The sequence below is a fragment of the Schistocerca cancellata genome, chromosome 4 (assembly GCF_023864275.1).
Source record: "Schistocerca cancellata isolate TAMUIC-IGC-003103 chromosome 4, iqSchCanc2.1, whole genome shotgun sequence".
Classification (NCBI taxonomy): domain Eukaryota; kingdom Metazoa; phylum Arthropoda; class Insecta; order Orthoptera; family Acrididae; genus Schistocerca; species Schistocerca cancellata.
This window is the reverse complement of record NC_064629.1, coordinates 925048047-925067261: the sequence shown is the minus strand read 5'-3', so window position 1 is coordinate 925067261 and position 19215 is coordinate 925048047. Positions and strand designations below refer to the sequence as shown.

Here is a 19215-nt window from a genome sequence, read left to right as displayed (position 1 = left end):
ACGTAACCAGGTGCACAATCATTTAGGTATCAACAATCACTAAAAGACAATTCTGAAATATGTCCTGAATATCTCTCATCAAAACTTATCAGACTTAATGATAAACCTCTGCACTCATGTGGTGTGAATTGTTAAAATTATGTACCGACTGCATGGGGATGGAGGATATCTTATTTACAGGGATAGTCCTTTATCATCAACCAAGAAAGTTACTACCAGCTAATTAATGCTAGATATTATATAACATGGGATCACAACAGTTCTGTCTACTGTATTAGAGGGAGAAATTAGATTTGGTGTTCAATTAAAAAGAAGGAAAAATAAGATAGATAGAACACTGTTGTCACCATGCCATAGGGTCCCATATTTGTTTTCCAGAGCCTGTTCAATGCAAAAATATTATGAAGTAGTTGCTTGAAAAACAACAAAAACAGCACCAACAGCATCCTAATATCAGAAAACTATAATCAGGACGAATGGCTCAGGATAATCATATTTAACAGAAAAAAGTAGTAAATATACTTACTAGGAAAGTGCTGTGCCTTTCACTAAACATAACATTTTAGCAGTTACACTAACAAAATTGTTACACTGAATTTTTATGAAAAATTCCCATTTATTAACAAAAAAAATAGATACATCATCTGCATTGCAGAAGACAACAATTTGCAGTAAAGCTTATTGAACAGTTTTGCAGTTTTAAACAGCCTTTGGTTTCAATAATTTAATAAAATATATAACGTGTCTATGTACAAATTAGCACCTTATTACTGAATAGTCTCAACAAAAAGAAATATTTAAGTTTTTGTCGCAACTAAAATTTATAGGTATTACCACTGTGACATGGAATGAACAGTACACACTGCATAATTTTTTCTACTCAGCAAGAATAAATTCTTACAATTTCAGTCTTTACACCAATGTTACATCCCGCACATTTTACTAAAAAAATATTTTGTACAAAAAGTGTTCTAAAAAATAAATATCAGTTGCCATACAAATATACTCCTTGTATAAAATATTATAAGAAAATGAAGATTTGACTCCAATGTTCTACATATCAGGCCAATGTAAAACAACTACAAAAGATACATGAACAGTGAACTATGTGTCTCATGTAGTTAACAAAAGATCAGACTTTCCACCAGATTTCTGAAGGAACCTGGAAAACCCATATTCTTTTACTTTTAATGGTGTTATCAGCTAGCACTCTGTCCCAGTACTGAAGATTTTCGCTGCAATCCTGGTACTATATTACTAGTCTTCTGAACAACATCAAACATTTGATTTCCATATTTCACAGTAGATGCGACTGCTCCAAACATGCGGTCCATCAGACCTTTTTGAACAGGTTTATCCACTTTCTCTGGAGATTCACTAACTGCAAAAAAGTAAAATAAAGTTTCTACATAATGTCAAATAAAAGACACTAACCTGAAAGTGAGCGACCTACAGTTAGTACACAAATGGGTAATATCCTAGGAATGAAGTCTTGCTGTCAATAGTTAAATTACAAATACAGTTCAGAATGAAATTCCACTTTGCAGCGGAGTGTGCACTGATTTGAAACTTCTTGGCGGGTTATAGCTGTGTGTGTGTGTGTGTGTGTGTGTGTGTGTGTGTGTGTGTGTGTGTGTGCGCGCGCGCGCGCGCGCGCGCGCACAATAATTACTCTAACTTTTTTCAAAGCAGCTGAGTGCTTGGCTTCTCTTTTCATTTTCTGAAGAAGAAAAGTATCGAGTATGGCACGTCATATCAGAGTTTTAGTACCTAAAAACTCTTAGAAAGTTACTTCACACATTTATACGTCTTTTAGTATGGGTAACTCTTAAGTGGTGAAGCCCCACTCTCAACTGTAGTAAATGCGTGATAAAACGACTCATTTATACATTCTCCCTCCCTGCTTAGTGCACTGACATTTGGCAGTATCTTTACTGTTTGCCGCTGAAAATTTTGCCATCGAGAGCTCCGAGAATGGAAGGAGTACAACGTTTCTGGCTGATGGATGAGGGAACAAGTAGGCCAACTATGCTGTTTAATGCCAGCAGCTTTGTGCACCATTCTTATCATTTTCTATTGCGGAAACGACATACTGAAGTAGTTCATATAGGCTGGCAGTAGCTTTGACAATTTCAGACTTCTACTGACAAGTACTAATTGCAGGTAGGGGTGAAGTTGTAGCAACAAAACAATAAACAGAATATTTACTAACATGTAACTCAGACACTGGTTTTCTTTGTACATGTTTAGTGTATGACTCACTCTCAGTCTATGATTTGTGTGTGCTGAATGGTGTACTGAAACATGAATGACAGTGAGACTTAACAAGACGAAGGAAAGTCGAACATTATTCAGGAAACTGACGAAACACACACACATGAAGCATGTTGATATTGCAAAGAAACTGAACATTCCTCCAACATTAAATACAACAGTGAGAAAATGAGAAAGTAATTAATGTAGAATATCTGGAAGGTGGAAACGACAAACAAACAAGTGTAAGACACTCAGTTTCCAGAACTGGAAAATGGCTATTGTAATGGATAAAACAAGTTCCTGCTTTGAGTATTTCAATTGTGGTACTGTGGTTCACACTATAACTCACAGAGTTCAAAGTACCCAGTGGTTGGATCAAAAGGTTAAACAACAAATGTAATTAAGTGTATAAATGGCTTCGATGTGAGGCTAGAAGTGTAAACCTTTATACTGTCTAGTCACCAAAAAATACTCTATCATGGAAAGTACAGTCCCAGATTAAATGGGATTATTTTTCACTTTATACATGAAAAAACTCTGTTTGGAGGAGAGAAAAAGAAATGGCACAGTGGAAAATTTAGTAAAGAGAGACTAACTTTGCTATGTTGTAGTGAAAGTGGAACTGAAAAGTTGGTGGCACCATAATTGGAAAGGTGAAGAGTGAACAATTCTTCAAAAATTGTCTGAACATTCGAAGCAAATATATGTCTAATGAGAAAGCATGTGGAATGACAACTATATTCAAATAATTCTCGCGTGTTTGGGATGCAAGGTCAGGTGTTAGAAGCACGAAAATCATCCTGTTTGATGACCATTGTACACCACATCCCAAAGATATGTAATATAAATTGAGTGTTTTTTTCCTTCAAACCATATAAGCCACCTTCATCCACTCAACTGAGTCATTATAAAACACCTGTAACAAAAATACATAAAGATTCTTATACCAAAGAGGCTAGCATGTCTTTATAATGCAGTGAGAAAGATAATGGTCTTGGGTGCTATGCACTTTGTAAGAAGTGGCTGGGATTCCATGCAAGAACCAACAATCTCAAATTACTTTTAAAAAAACTGGTTTTCATCAGATACTAAATAACAGGGCAAGAAGAAAACGCTGACCATCTTAACTTCAACGCATATGTTGAATGTAACGAAGGTGTTGCCGCCTGCCAGTCCACAACAATTTATGAAGCCTTGCAGGAACAGATGGCTGAAAAACAAGAAGAATGTGAAGATGAGGATGAACCAGAAGCTTTGCCAGTTCCACCCCCCCCCCCCACCACACACACACACACACACACACACACACACACACACACACACACACACACACACACACACACCGCGCGCGTGTGTGCGCGCGCAGCGCGCGGTGTGCCCATTGATCGTGACCAGGCCAAATATCTCACGAAATAAGTGTCAAACGAAACAACTACGAAGAACAACAGTTGGTAACAGGTAGGTTTTTTAAATTAAAATACAGAATGTAGGTACGGTTGTACATTTTATTTCGGTTGCTCTAATGTGATACATGTACCTTTGTGAACTTATCATTTCTGAGAACACATGCTGTTTCAGCATGATTACTTGTAAATACCACATTAATGCAATAAATGCTCAAAATGGTGTCCGTCAACCTCGATGCATTTGGCAATACGTGTAACGACATTCCTCTCAACAGTGAGTAGTTCGCCTTCCGTAATGTTCGCACATGCATCAAACGCGCTGACGCATGTTGTCAGGCGTTGTTGGTGGATCACAATAGCAAATATCCTTCAACCTTCCCCACAGAAAGAAATCTGGGGACATCAGATCCGGTGAACGTGCAGGCCATGGTATGGTGCTTCGACGACCAATCCATCTGTCATGAAATATGCTACTCAATACCGCTTCAACCGCACACGAGCTATGTGCCAGACATCCATCATGTTGGAAGTACATCGCCATTCTGTCATGCAGTGAAACATCTTGTAGTAACATCGGAAGAACATTATGTAGGGAATCAGCATACATTGCACCATTTAGATTGCCAGCGATAAAATGGGGGCCAATTATCCTTCCTCCCATAATGAGGCACCATACATTAACCCACCAAGGTCACTGATGTTCCACTTGTCACAGCCATAATGGATTTTCCGTTGCCCAATAGTGCGTATTATGCCGGTTTACGTTACCGCTGTTGGTGAATGATGCTTCGTCGCTAAATAGAACGTGTGCAAAACATCTGTCATTGTCCCGTAATTTCTCTTGTCCCCAGTGGCAGAACTGTACACGACGTTCAGAGTCGTCGCCATGCAATTCCTGGTGCATAGAAATATGGTACGGATGCAATCTATGTTGATGTAGAATTCTCAACACTGACGTTTTTGAGATTCCCAATTCTCGCGCAATTTTTCTGCTACTGATGTGCGGATCAGCCACGACAATAGCTAAAACACCTACTTGGGCATCATCATTTGTTGCAGGTCATGGTTGATGTTTCACATGTGGCTGAAAACTTCCTGTTTCTTTAAATAATGTAACTATCCGGCAAACTGTCCGGATACTTGGATGATGATGTCCGGGATACCGAGCAGCACACACAGCACATGCCCGTTGGGCATTTTGATCACAACAGCCATACATCAACACGATATCGACCTTTTCTGCAATTGGTAAACGGTCAATTTTAACACGGGTAATGTATCACGAAGCAAATACCATCCGCACTGGCGGAATGTTATGTGATACCACGTACTTATACATTTGTGACTATTACAGCACCATCTACCAAAAAACGAAGAAAGTGGTCCAACTAAAACATTCATATTTCTTTACGTACTACACGAATATGTAATAAAAAATGGGGGTTCCTAGTTTAAAAAATGCATTTGATATCTGTTTGATCTATGGCAGCACCATCTAGCAGGCCAACCATAGCGCCATCTGGTTTCCCCCTTCAAGCTAGACGAGTTTTGTTCTTTGTAGTTTTTTCGTTTGATGCTCATTTCACGAGATATTTGGCCAGCTCACTATCAATGGACCACCCTGTGTGTGTGTGTGTGTGTGTGTGTGTGTGTGTGTGTGTGTGTGTGTAAAAACATTCCACGTGGGAAAAATATATTTAAAAAGAAAGATGATGAGACTTACCAAACAAAAGCGCTGGCAGGTCGATAGACACACAAACAAACACAAACATACACACAAAATTCTAGCTTTCGCAACCAACGGTTGCCTCGTCAGGAAAGAGGGAAGGAGAAGGAAAGACAAAAGGATATGGGTTTTAAGGGAGAGGGTAAGGAGTCTCACACACACACACACACACACACACACACACACACACACACACACACACACACACACATATCCATCTGCATATACACAGACACAAGCAGACATTTGTAAAGGCCTTTACAAATGTCTGCTTGTGTCTGTGTATATGCGGATGGATGTGTGTGTGTGCGCGCGCGCGCGAGTGTATACCTGTCCTTTTTCCCCCCTAAGGTAAGTCTTTCCGCTCCCGGGATTGGAATGACTCCTTACCCTCTCCCTTAAAACCCATATCCTTTTGTCTTTCCTTCTCCTTCCCTCTTTCCTGACGAGGCAACCGTTGGTTGCGAAAGCTAGAATTTTGTGTGTGTGTTTGTGTGTCTCTCGAGCTGCCAGCACTTTTGTTTGGTAAGTTTCATCATCTTTCTTTTTTTATACACACACATATATATATATATATATATATATATATATATATATATATATATATATATATATATATATATATATATATATATGTGTGTATAGAGTTGTCCATTGAATTGTGAGAATAAGAAAAATTTTATGGATGACACTAAAAAATTATTATATCCCACAGAATTTATGGTTATTCACTCCATGTATGAGTGAAATACAGAATCTTTACACTCCTTAGGAGGAAGAGGCTAGTGCCGCGTCTCACCGCCTTGTGGATGCCTATGGTAGCTAGTCTAAGGTGTATGATACATCGATAGTTTGTTGACACAACAACTCTTATTCAATTACCACATGTGGTATAATTCAAAATGTGCCTTTTTGAGAACACATTTGGAATAACTTGGTGAGATAGTAGTGAGGTGCTAAGAGGTTGGGTTGGGTTGTTTGGGGAAGGAGACCAGACAGCGTGGTCATCGGTCTCATCGGATTAGGGTAGGATGGGGAAGGAAGTCGGCCGTGCCCTTTCAAAGGAACCATCCCGGCATTTGCCTGGAGTGATTTAGGGAAATCACGGAAAACCTAAATCAGGATGGCCGGATGCGGGATTGAACCGTCGTCCTCCCGAATGCGAGTCCAGTGTCTAACCACTGCGCCACCTCGCTCGGTGAGGTGCTAAGAGATCACATATTACCATAAATATGGTACCCTTAATCCCACATTTTTGCTCCTGAGAAAAATCTTCTCATTACCAAATTAGCTATTGTTTGGCACTGTTTTCCCCACTTATGATGTTAAAAATCTGTGGTTCCATCAAAAACAAGGCAAAGAAATTTCACTCTACAGTACCACCATTACAAACTGCAGACTTCGCAAACTACACAGAAAATCTTCATAGGTGAAGGGACACTGCCACTGGATGAGCTAATTATGAACAGTATCACCCATAACAACATGTACAAGTGTAAAACACAAGAGAATGAAAGTGCTTTACATGATTGCTCTTCCCAATAGAATACAAAACAGGGCAACTTTATCCTCAAATGCAGAAGGTTTATGCGAGTTGAATGTAACACTTATATGGCTTCAGTCTCTCTGAAAAGTTAAGTTGACAGAGTCCTAGTAGCAGACTATGTGCATCAGCTTATTAAATTTGCCGCACCCACCTGTACTCTGAAAAGGACTATGTACACCCCCCCCCCCCCTGCCCCCCCCCCCACCCAAATATCCCAACAATTTAGCCAAACATTTGGCGAACTTCAATTCATACAGGGCAAATTTGGAATGCTATTTAAAATACTGTACACACTGTAGATCCTGCCATGATCATCCGGTAATCTTCATGTAATCTTCAAGCAGCTGTTTGAGTTATTCACCTCAGCTGCTCCTATATTATGGGAGACTGTTTGATCTAGGCTTTTATGAGTCAGGCCTTTATGTCCAGGCAAAAGAAAAAGCTAAGCAAGTTCATCATTTGAATCCTAATATACACTATAATGTGCTTCATCTGATACAGTTGCTACCTCTACAGCTGATCCAAGTTCATTAGTTTCAACAGTTAATCATACAGTGAAAGGACATACAAGACATACAAACATTTTAGGAGTACCATGATGTAGTTTATCATTTTGCAGCTTGTGAGTTAATGAGCATTTCGCTCTCATTTAAGTATATGGCCGAAAGAGCTAGCCTTCAGGAATTGAGAAATGAACCCTGTCGTCCAAGACTGTGTGCCACAAAGAGCGCAGCTTCGTTACAAGATGGGGAAATTCACAGGCGTTTATTGTGCTGAATGAGGCGTAAGTGCTGTAGTGTGCGAGTGAGACAGACAAGAACCTACGTCATAGGGAAACCCTGTAGAAGCTGTTTGTGGCCAGGGAGATGTGGCAGTGTTAAATATGCCAGACCTAAGATCGGCCATAAAGGGAAACATTTATGAAAACTATTTAATTTTGTAGTAATTCAGGGAATGAAGCCACAGCAATTTTAATCTACCATCCTTAATAAATTTTCATGGTGATCCCAATAAAACTTGAATATGGGATCATATCTATAATAGTTTAGTATCTGCTGTTAAAATGAAATTAAGTTTAGTAACAAAGACCTGAATGCTAAAATCTGAATGCTTTGGTCAATCTTAACGATTGACATTTCATATAGAAGCGCATCATTAAAATGACAAATGTTGTAAATATCAACTCGGTAACTTTATTTGTTTAAAGATACAGTAAACTTAAATTACCAGTATTTTCAGTTAAGCATCAGATCATCATTTCCTCCACACAAAACACATTGAACGATGACAGCACGACAACTTATTGAATTATTAGGTAATAGAATATCTGTTGTAAAGTTTAGTACATTAAGTTACTTTTGTTCTTTATCTATCTATCTATCTATCAGAAAGCACATTGGTGCAAGGCTACTGGCCATGACATTCAAAGTTAAGAACGAAACTGTATTGGTTTCATTTAAAAGAATTTAACATTTATTATGTAATACATATTATTGCTACTTTATTTAGAACGTGAAAGTGATCAAGTTTTGATTATTTAAATATGTTAAAATGTAAAATATGTAGGATAAGCTGTAGCCAAACAGGTGGACAGTTTAGGGAAAGGTAACTACACTAGTCAGTTGAGCGAGGGTATTCGGCGTGCAGGAAACACGGACAGGGACGGGCAGAGTGACAGTGGTGGTGGAGATGTGAAAGCAGACGGTCGGTCTTTAGGTAGCTAGGAAGTGAAACAACTTAGAGACTAAAGTTCTGCGATACCACAAAACACGAAATTTTCTGAGTGGTGAGCAGCCACATGCCTGGTGTAAACTAACTTTTCATGTAGTTAACAAGGTGGTGTATGGACGTTTAATTCGCAAGGAGACTGAATGATCGAACTGCGTCAAATGGATATTCATTCGAGTGTAATAGTAATTCTATATATAATCACTTTCACTACCAGTTTGCTTTCTGAATAAACATTATTCTAACCAAATCACAACTCTGTGGTCTACATAATTTATGGGTCGTTAATTTAGCTCCCGATATGTTATTATTATTATTTCTTTCTATTCTCAGACGTTATGTCTGGTCAAAAATGGACAGTGACGCGGACCTTGATCAAGCGTGACTTCCTTTTAACTGTATGGTATATGTTATACTGCATTTAGGAACTTTCGGGTCATTGAACATGTATCAATAATTACAGATTTTTGTAGTTGTATATATATGTTTGGATGTAGCTGTACTGCATTGATGTACTGGTGGATATTGCGTGGTATGACTCCTGTAGATGATATAATTGGTATAATGTCAACTTTATCCTGATGCCACATGTCCTTGACTTCCTCAGCCAATTGGATGTATTTTTCAATTTTTTCTCCTGTTTTCTTCTGTATATTTGTTGTGTTGGGTATGGATATTTCAATTAGTTGTGTTAATTTCTTCTTTTTATTGGTGCGTATGATATCAGGTTTATTATGTGGTGTTGTTTTATCTGTTATAATCGTTCTGTTCCAGTATAATTTGTATTCATCATTCTCCAGTACATTTTGTGGTGTGTACTTGTATGTGGGAATGTGTTGTTTTATTAGTTTATGTTGTATGGCAAGTTGATGATGTATTATTTTTGCTACATTGTCATGTCTTCTGGGGTATTCTGTATTTGCTAGTATTGTACATCCGCTTGTGATGTGATCTACTGTTTCTATTTGTTGTTTGCAAAGTCTGCATTTATCTGTTGTGGTATTGGGATCTTTAATAGTATGCTTGCTGTAATATCTGGTGTTTATTGTTTGATCCTGTATTGCAATCATGAATCCTTCCGTCTCACTGTATATATTGCCTTTTCTTAGCCATGTGTTGGATGCGTCTTGATCTATGTGTGGCTGTGTTAGATGATACGGGTGCTTGCCATGTAGTGTTTTCTTTTTCCAATTTACTTTCTTTGTATCTGTTGATGTTATGTGATCTAAAGGGTTGTAGAAGTGGTTATGAAATTGCAATGGTGTAGCTGATGTATTTATATGAGCGATTGCTTTGTGTATTTTGCTAGTTTCTGCTCCTTCTAGAAAGAATTTTCTTAAATTGTCTACCTGTCCATAATGTAGGTTTTTTATATCTATAAATCCCATTCCACCTTCCTTTCTGCTTAATGTGAATCTTTCTGTTGCTGAATGTATGTGATGTATTCTATATTTGTGGCATTGTGATCGTGTCAGTGTATTGAGTGCTTCTAGGTCTGTGTCACTCTATTTCACTACTCCAAATGAGTAGGTCAATACTGGTATAGCATAAGTATTTATAGCTTTTGTCTTGTTTCTTGCTGTCAATTCTGTTTTCAGTATTTCTGTTAGTCTTTGTCTATATTTTTCTTTTATTTGTTCTTTTAATATTTGTATTACCTATTCCTATTTTTTGTCTGTATCCTAGATATTTGTAGGAATCTTTTTTTTCCATCACTTCTATGCAGTCGCTGCAGTTATCCAATATGTAATCTTCTTGTTTGGTGTGTATCACTTGACTATGCTATTTTTCTTACATTTGTCTGTTCCAAAAGCCATATTCATATCATTGCTGAATACTTCTGTTATCTTTAGTAATTGGTTGAGTAGTTGATTTGTTGCTGCCAGTAGTTTTAGATCATCCATGTATAGCAAATGTGTGATTTTGTGTGGGTATGTTCCAGTAATATTGTATCCATAATTTGTATTATTTAGCATGTTGGATAGTGGGTTCAGAGCAAGGCAGAACCAGAAAGAACTTAATGAGTCTCCTTAGTATATTCCACACTTAATCTGTATTGGCTGTGATGTGATATCTGAATTTGTTTGGATATTAAGTGTGGTTTTCCAATTTTTCATTACTATGTTTAGGAACTGTATCAATTTAGGATCTACTTCGTATATTTCCAATATTTGTAGTAACCATGAGTGGGGTACACTATCAAAAGCTTTTTGGTAATCAATGTATGTGTAGTGCAGCGACCTTTGTTTAGTTTTAGCTTGATATGTCACCTCTGCATCTATTATCAGTTGCTCTTTACATCATCGTGCTCCTTTGCAGCAGCCTTTTTGTTCTTCATTTATAATTTTGTTGTGCGCTGTATGTGTCATTAATTTCTGTGTAATGACTGAAGTTAATATTTTGTATATTGTTGGTAGGCATGTTGTGGGGCAATATTTAGCTGGGTTTGCTGTGTCTGCTTGATCTTTAGGTTTCAGATAGGTTATTCCATGTGCAAGTGTATCAGGGAATGTGTATGGGTCTGCAATGTAACTGTTAAATAATTTAGTTAGATGTGAATGTGTTGAGGTGAACTTCTTTAGCCAGAAATTTGCTATTGTATCTTTTCCAGGGGCTTTCCAATTGTGCGTAGAAATAATTGCTCGGGTGACTTCATGTTGCAAAATTATCCCTTCAGGCATTTGTGGTATCATCTTGTACGTGTATGTTTCTGCTTGTATGCACCATGCATGTCTGTTATGTTTTACTGGGATTGACCATATGTTGCTCCAGAAGCGTTCCATGTCTGTCATGTTTGGTGGATTGTCTATTTTAATGTGTGTGTTATCTACTGTCTGGTAAAATTTCTTTTGGTTTGTGTTTAATGTTTGGTTTTGTTTCCTTCTATTTTCACTTTTTTTGTATCTGCTAAGTCATTTGGCCAATACTTGCAATTTCTGCTTCATTTGATTTCTTATGAATTGTGTTAGCTGTCCGATGTCTTTTCGGAGTTTTTCTACTCTGATCAGTAGCCTGTGTTGCCATGCTGGTTTTGTGGGTTTCTTCTGGGTGTTGGTTTGTTCTGATCTCTGCCTAGTGTGTATATTTAGTGTAGTGATTGCTCCTATATAAACCAGTAGTTGTAACTCTTCCATAGTTGTATTTTCATTTATTTTGTTGTGCATGATCGTGTTGTTAGTAGTAGTAGTAGTAGTAGTAGTAGTAGTAGTAGTAGTTGTTGTTGTTGTTACTTGTGGGTTATTTGGTGGTCTATGCAAGAATGGTCTTATGTCTGTATTTGTGTCTTTGTATTCTATATATATCAGCTGAAAAAGTGGTTCAAATGGCTCTGAGCACTATGGGACTCAACTGCTCAGGTCATTAGTCCCCTAGAACTTAGAACTAGTTAAACCTAACTAACCTAAGGACATCACAAACATCCATGCCCGAGGCAGGATTCGAACCTGCGACCGTAGCGGTCTTGTGGTTCCAGACTGCAGCGCCTTTAACCGCACGGCCACTTCGGCCGGCCTTGTCAGCTGAAATTTTTCTTCTCTATCTAACATGTGTCACTTCCGTGTTCTATTTGTGCTTGTTCTGGTGGCTGTCTCAAGATTTCGTTTTCCTCCGATTGTTTAATTGATGCGTGTTGTTCTTTGTTTGTTTGCTCTGGAATGTTTGAGTCCATTACTTTATTTTCTTCTTCTTCTTTTTCTTCTTCTGATTGCACATTATTTTTTTCCAGTATTTGTTGTACTTGTTGTTTGATGTTTTCTAATTCTGACTGGGGTATCCTGTTATTTTTGATTATTACGCGGATCTGATCAGCCAGTCGTCGTTCTGTTAAAAATTTTAATTCTGGGTATCTGGTAATAAATGTTGTGTATACTTGTGATGTATCCAATTGTGTTGGTTCCTAAGTTTGTTGCTTGGAAATAACAGAACATGAGGTGTCAGTTAACTTCATCTGACCATTTCATCCTCTGTCTTTAGTGGTTTGATCTTTTCGTCGCCTTTTACGATTGGCAGAACATACCAGAGGCCTAGTCTTTTCCTGGGCCTCCACGGGGTTTATTATTATTATTATTATTATTATTATTATTATTGTCGTCGTATGTTATATTAATGTTTTATGTTTCATACAATTTCTCAAATTTGCCATCAGCCAGACAATTAACCAAAGGGTCACAAGGGTCTAAGTTAGGGCGTGTAATGCAACACGTGCGGTTCAACCCCTAGAAGAGTTTGAGCCAATACATTTCGACAAAGAGGAACCGCATGTGAGCCTAAACATCTTTGAGACATTAGCTCACAAGCTGAAAGTATGAAATTTATAGGGTTGTGATAAGCAGTTAATTAAGATGGTTAGTTCATAGTTACAGAGGACATATTTGTTAAATGTTAGTTTCCTACTGGAAGAGAGATGTACTCAATACCAAATTAAAAATAATGGAGTGCAACATGTTTAACATAATTTGGACTAATAATTAAATTTACCATTAAGAAATGAAATTATCATTTTGTTGACCACTTCAGGCTTCTCTTGATGAGGATAGTGTCCAGTTCCATTTACAATTTTTACAAGGAATTTTTCTGTGAACTCTGTTGATGTGACAATACTTTCCAGAGTGAGACACGGATCCTGATTGCCAGTAATGAACATGCACGGTGCCTTCACTGGTTCACAGACAGGACTTATTCTTTGAAAAGGCAGGTTTCTGAAATAGTTGATGGCTCCAGTCCAATCCTCTGAAAGATGAAATGGTGAAAGCTTACAGTATTTACATACCAACAGTAAATACGAACATGCTGTATATGCTATTTTAAATTCTAAACCAAGTACTGAATGATGCGCATCTTTTCCTTCATAAAATTATATGTGCTTATATACAATGCCTGACAAAAAAGTGAAGCTCTCAGAAGGAGAAGATGAAATGAAATCAAACTTCTGGGGCTGAGAGGATATGTGATGTTATTTCACTAATTACAGTTATGAGTCGAATTTACAAAACAAACTTGATAGTTTCAGCCCATTTAGCAGTATGATGTTACACCACCTCTGTCCCTGATGCCTGCACGATTCAGTTTGGAATGGTGTCATAAAGAAGTTTTATCTTCTCCCGGGGCAAGCTGGCCCACAACTGTTTTAACTGGTCCTTTATATTCTGGATAATCCTTATATTCTGGATAATGGCACTGGGACCAAGTTGACATTTGAACAAATCCCATACATTTTCTGTTGGGGGCAGATGGGCAAACTGTCGCTGGCCACAATGTATCTCACCATACAGACAGTTCATAGATACACATGCCGATTGTGGATAATCTGTGTCCTGTTGAAAAATGGCACAACACTGTCACATGAGAATTGACACCCGAGGACGTAGGAAGTCCTTGATGTACCGCTGTGCTCTCACAGTTCCCTCAATCACTACCAGTCAGTCATGATCTGAAGTTATACCCCTGGCTCCCCACACCATGATGCTAGGAGCAACATCACTGTGTGCCTCCAAAACATTGGAAGAATGGAACCTCTCACCAGGTTACCACCTTACTTAACACGATGTGATGACATTCATCAGTGCCCCATGCTTCCCAGCCATGGTAGCACTTCAGACACAGCCATTTTTCTCGGGGTGTTAATAACAGCCTACACAAGGGACAGTAATTCCCTAGTCCTGCTGCTGCTGGAGGATGACCAGGAACCCACAAACATCACAGTGGCTCCACCAAGAGTGAGCAAGTGACAGTTTTCCTGGACCCATTGCACTAACGGTTGGGCGGCGTACATCGCACATAGACTTTGAAGGGCACTGAGAGAGCCTGAGTAGAGGTAACAATTGAAAAGACTGTGTTGCCAGATGTACTCCGTGGCCTGATACAGGGCGAAGAGCTTGGTTGTAATCACTGAGCACTGTGCCAGAAGGTGATATCGAAAGAGACAGGTGCCAATGATGAAGGCACACCTGACCCCATGGGCAGTCCAAGAGCCATCAGCGTACACAAATGTACTACCGTGAAGTTCCATGCAAAGGTCATGAAACTGAAGGCAATAGAAAGAGGCTGGACTAGTGTCTTTAGGAAGCTAGTGAAGGCCACGGTTAACTTGGGCCACTTCATGAAGCCAAGTTGGTGAAGGGTTCACACCCACCAGGAAAGTTGCAGGTAGTCTTAAGTTAAGCTGCCGTATCAAGTGCCGAAAGCGGACTACAGGAGGTAACAGAAGAGGGATGCACCCCATACCCACGGCAGATGGCATGCGTACCTGCTAAGGAGAAAGTCATGGCGGTAGGACAGTGGTAGTTCAGCAGCTTCAGCATACAGACTCTCAACCAGACTAGTGTAAAAGGCGCCAGTGGCCAAACAGATGTCACGATGGTTGATAGTGTTGAGATTGCATAAGAGGGATGGACATGCAGATGCATAAACAAAGCACACATGGTCAAGTTTCGAACAAACAAGGGACTGATCCAAACAGAGAAGGGTGGTTCAATCGTCACCCCAGGAAGTACCATTGAGGGCACGTAGGACACTGAGGAACCGCGTACATCGGACTGCCAGATAAGACACATGGGAGAACCAAGAGTGTTTCCTATCATTCATGAGGCCCAGGAATTTCATAGTTTCAATGAATGGAAGGGCAACAGGCCCACGATGTAAAGATGGTGGGAGAAACCATTTGTGCCTCCATAAATTCATACAGACAGTTTGTCAGTGGAAAAACGAAAGCCACTGTGATGCTCCACGAGTAAAGATGATCAAGACATCGCTGAAGACGACACTCAGTGAGACAGGTCTGTGGAGAACTGCAATAGATGACAAAAGTGTCAACAAAAAGGGAGCCAGAGATGCCCGGCAGGAGACAAGCCATTATAGGGTTAATGACGATAGCAAAGAGGATGACGCTCAGGATGGAACCCTGAGGCACACCGTTTTCCTGGATAAAGGTGTCCAACAAGGCAGAACCCTCACACAGCTTGAAAACTCAGTCTTCCAAAAATTCCTGATGAAAACAGGTCAGGCGGCCCCACATGTAGAGTATGGAGGATGCCAGTTCTCCAGCAGATGTCTTAGGCCTTTGTTAATAAATTGTGAGACTCAAGCCACCATACCAGCCGGGCATGAATCATACATACCATCACCTTGCAAATGCAACTGGTGAGAGAGATGGGGTGGTAGGTAGAAAGAAGAATTTTGTCCTTACAGGTTTGGTGTGAGTATGATGGTGGCTTCATGCCAGCATCCAGGAAATGTGCCCTCTGCCCAGATGCGGTTGTACACGTTATGCAGAAAGTGCTTGCCTGCAAGAGAAAGCTGCTACAACATCTGAATGTTGACAGTGTCTAGCCCTGGTGCAGAGGATCGGAATGAACTGAGAGCATGATCTAATTCGCTCATAGTAAAGACGGCATTGTAGCACTCACGATTCTGAGATAAGAAGGGTTTTGGCCAAGCCGCCCCAGCTGGTTTCCGATGAGGGAAGGGGCATGGGAACAGTGGGAAGAGCTCGAAACTTTCACAAAATGATGGCCCAAGGTGTTGGAGATAGCAATAGGGTCCACAATAACATCATTTGCTGGAAATTGGGGAATGGATCTTGGTCCCAGAGAGCTCTTGGATGTTGGCCCACATGACAGATGAAGAGGTGGAACTGTTAAAAGAACTGGTGAATGAAATCCAGCTAGCTTGTTTGCTATCCTGAAGAATGCAATGACACTTTGCAGGCATCTGTTTATAATGAATGCAAATTGCCGTCGTAGGATGACGGTTAAAAACACGGAGAGCACGTCCCTGTACACGAATTGCATCGCAGCGTGCCTCAGTCCACAAAGGAACTGGGACAAAGCATGGTAAATAGGACGCGCAAGAAATGGAACGTTCTGCACCAGTAAGGATAACGTTTGTGAGATATTCCACCTAATCCTCACAACTGGGGAAATCTTTTTCTTCAAAGGTCACCATGGAGGAGTAAAGCCATGAGTCAGCCTTAGTAAGCTGCCGTTTGGGTGTGCATGCGGGTGGGATAGGAGTCAGCAAACATAGCACATGGAAAATGGTCGCTCGAGCTGGCATCTGAAAGAATGGACCAATCAAGACAATGGGCAAACCAGACAGTGCAGAAGGATCGTTCCGAATAGGAATAGGTATGCAAGGAGCTTGAAAGGAATGTGGGTGCTCTAGTGTTAAGGCAGAAGATGTTGAGGTTTTTTTTCCATGGTTTTAGGGCACAGAACTGCTACAGTCTTAAGTGCCCATTCTGTGGCTTAGGGAAGGGTAAAAAACTGAATGTTAATTCAGCAGCAATGGGAGCAAAACTCAAAAAGGACGCAATTTAGAAATGGAAGGAAAACTTAGAAAACTACTACTGGAGGGGGGGGGGGGGGCTAAATGACCGATATCTCACTGACACAAACTCAAGGGTGATCAGCTCAGCACTTGTCATCTGCTAAAAGGGAAGACATATCAGGCGACAGCTGTAAGCAGGTGCATAGTAGATTAAAATAGGGGCACTGAAGTAAAAGGTGTCTCACTGTCCATGGTTGAGAGCAGTGGGAACAAAGCGGGGGAGGATCGCCACTTGAAAGATATCAGTGGCTAGAAAGACAGTGCCCTATCTGGAGTCCTGTTAAAATTACCTCCTCCCAACAGCGAGGCCGGGAGGAAGAGGTCCAAGCACAGGGTAGAGGTTTTACATCCCGTAATTTATCATCAGGAAGCGTAGGCCAATGTGTATGCCATAAAAGATCAACAGGACGACATAAAACGCTCTGTAGATCGGTTAAGGGAACCACACAAACAGCGGGCTGAAAAAGAGAGACTGCAGCCTTGGCCGCTATATTGACTGCCTCATTTCGCGGATTCCAACGTGCCCTGAGATCCAGAGGCATGCCACAGAGACGTCCCCCAATTGGAGCAAGTGGAAGCAGTCCTGAATCCAGAGGATGGGTGGGATAAAGAGTTTGGAGGTTGAGGAGAGAGCTGAGCGAATCTGAGCATATGATATACTATAGCTGCTTTTAGTGACAGATGTACTGGACAGCTTGGGGAACAGTGTAAATCTCCACAGTAAAAACCAAACACTGGTTGGGAAGCCGAAATCTATTACGGGTGTCACCAACAATATAGGCACACCCAATACCAAATGTGGTTTTTAAGCCATCAGTGTAAATAAATGTGGCATTCTCCATTTAGAGCAGCAAATACCCTATGTAAACTATAGGGGGGTTACTATCATTGGGAAGCTGACAAAGGTCACAGAGCAGGCAGATGCGGGGACGAAACCAAGGCACCATACCACCATTTGTCAAGAAAGTTTTAGGAAAGTGGAAGGAAAAAGAACACAGCAGTTGACAGAAGCAGACTCCTGTTGGTAGGAGAGAGGAAGATCTGCCTGCATACCCTATTCAAGGAGGTGTCAAAAAAAAAAAGGGCATGGGTCGGATGGGCAGGCATGGAATACAGATAACTAGAGTAATGGCTCAGTAGGACAGCTCACCAATTGGACAGCAGAAGTTCAGCAGTCTCAGCATACAGGCTCTCCACGTGGCTGGTGTAAAAAGTTCCAGACACTAAACGCAATCCACAGTGGTGGACAGAGTCGAGATGCCGAAGAATAGATGGCCATGCAGAGGAGTGAACTATGCCTCCACAGTCTAATTTCGAGCACACTAAGGTGCAATATAGACGGAGGAGGACCATTCGGTCCACTCCCCAAGAGGTACCACTCAGAACACTGAAGGTGTTGATGGATCACAGACAGCAAGCTGAAAGATATGAAATGTGGGAAGACCAGCACAGTTTTCTGTCAAACATAAGGCCCCAGAATTTGGTGACGTCCGCAAACAGAAGGTCGACATGCCTAGATATAGGGTAGGCGGAGGAAACTCCGTACAATGCCAAAACTTTACACATACGGCCTTACTGGCAGAAAAGCAGAAGCCAGTTTCGACGCTCCACGAGTGGAAGCAATCGAGACATCCTTGAAGACGACATTCAAGAAGATGGTCCGTTGAGGGCTGTAGTAGATGGCAAAATCTTCGACAAAGAGGGAGCCCCGAGACATCGGGGAGGAGACAATCCATAATTGGGTTTACGGCAGTACAACACTTGGCACAGAGCCCTGTGGCAACCCATTTTCTTGGGAGAAATTACAGGAGAGAGTACCTTACATACACTACTCGTGAGAGATATGGGGCGATAGCTAGAGGGGAGATGTTTGTCGTTTCCAGGTTTTGGGACAGGAATGACGATAGCTTCCCGCCATCTTCTGGGAAAAGTACTGTCGGTCCAAATTCGATTATAAAGGCAATGGAAGTAATGCAGACTACAGTACGATAAATGCAGCAACATTTGGACATGGATGCCACCCAGTCCTAGGGTGGAAGAGCGAGAGGAAGATAGCACATGTTGGAGTTCCCACAGAGAGAACACAGTATTATAGCTTTTGCTATTTCGAGAGGAGAAAGCAAGAGGTCACATTTCTGCTGCTCGTTTCTTCAGGAGAACGGCTGGCGTGTAATTTGAAGAGCTCGAAATCTCAGCTAAGTGTAGACCCAATGAGTTAGACATTGCGA

At 40.6% G+C, this 19215-nt stretch overlaps 1 protein-coding gene across 1 annotated transcript in view; it reads right to left on the bottom strand.

The window, feature by feature from the left end:
* Positions 1 to 596: 596 nt before the first annotated feature.
* LOC126185113 (epoxide hydrolase 4-like) overlaps positions 597 to 19215 on the bottom strand; it is a 108244-nt gene continuing 89625 nt past the window's right edge. The window contains exons 5-6 of the mRNA XM_049927923.1: positions 13139 to 13390; positions 597 to 1381 (exon numbers count right to left, since the gene is read on the bottom strand). Of these exons, the coding sequence (XP_049783880.1) occupies positions 1200 to 1381; positions 13139 to 13390 (434 nt within the window). The 3' untranslated portion in view covers positions 597 to 1199. The remainder of the gene's footprint in view (positions 1382 to 13138; positions 13391 to 19215) is intronic.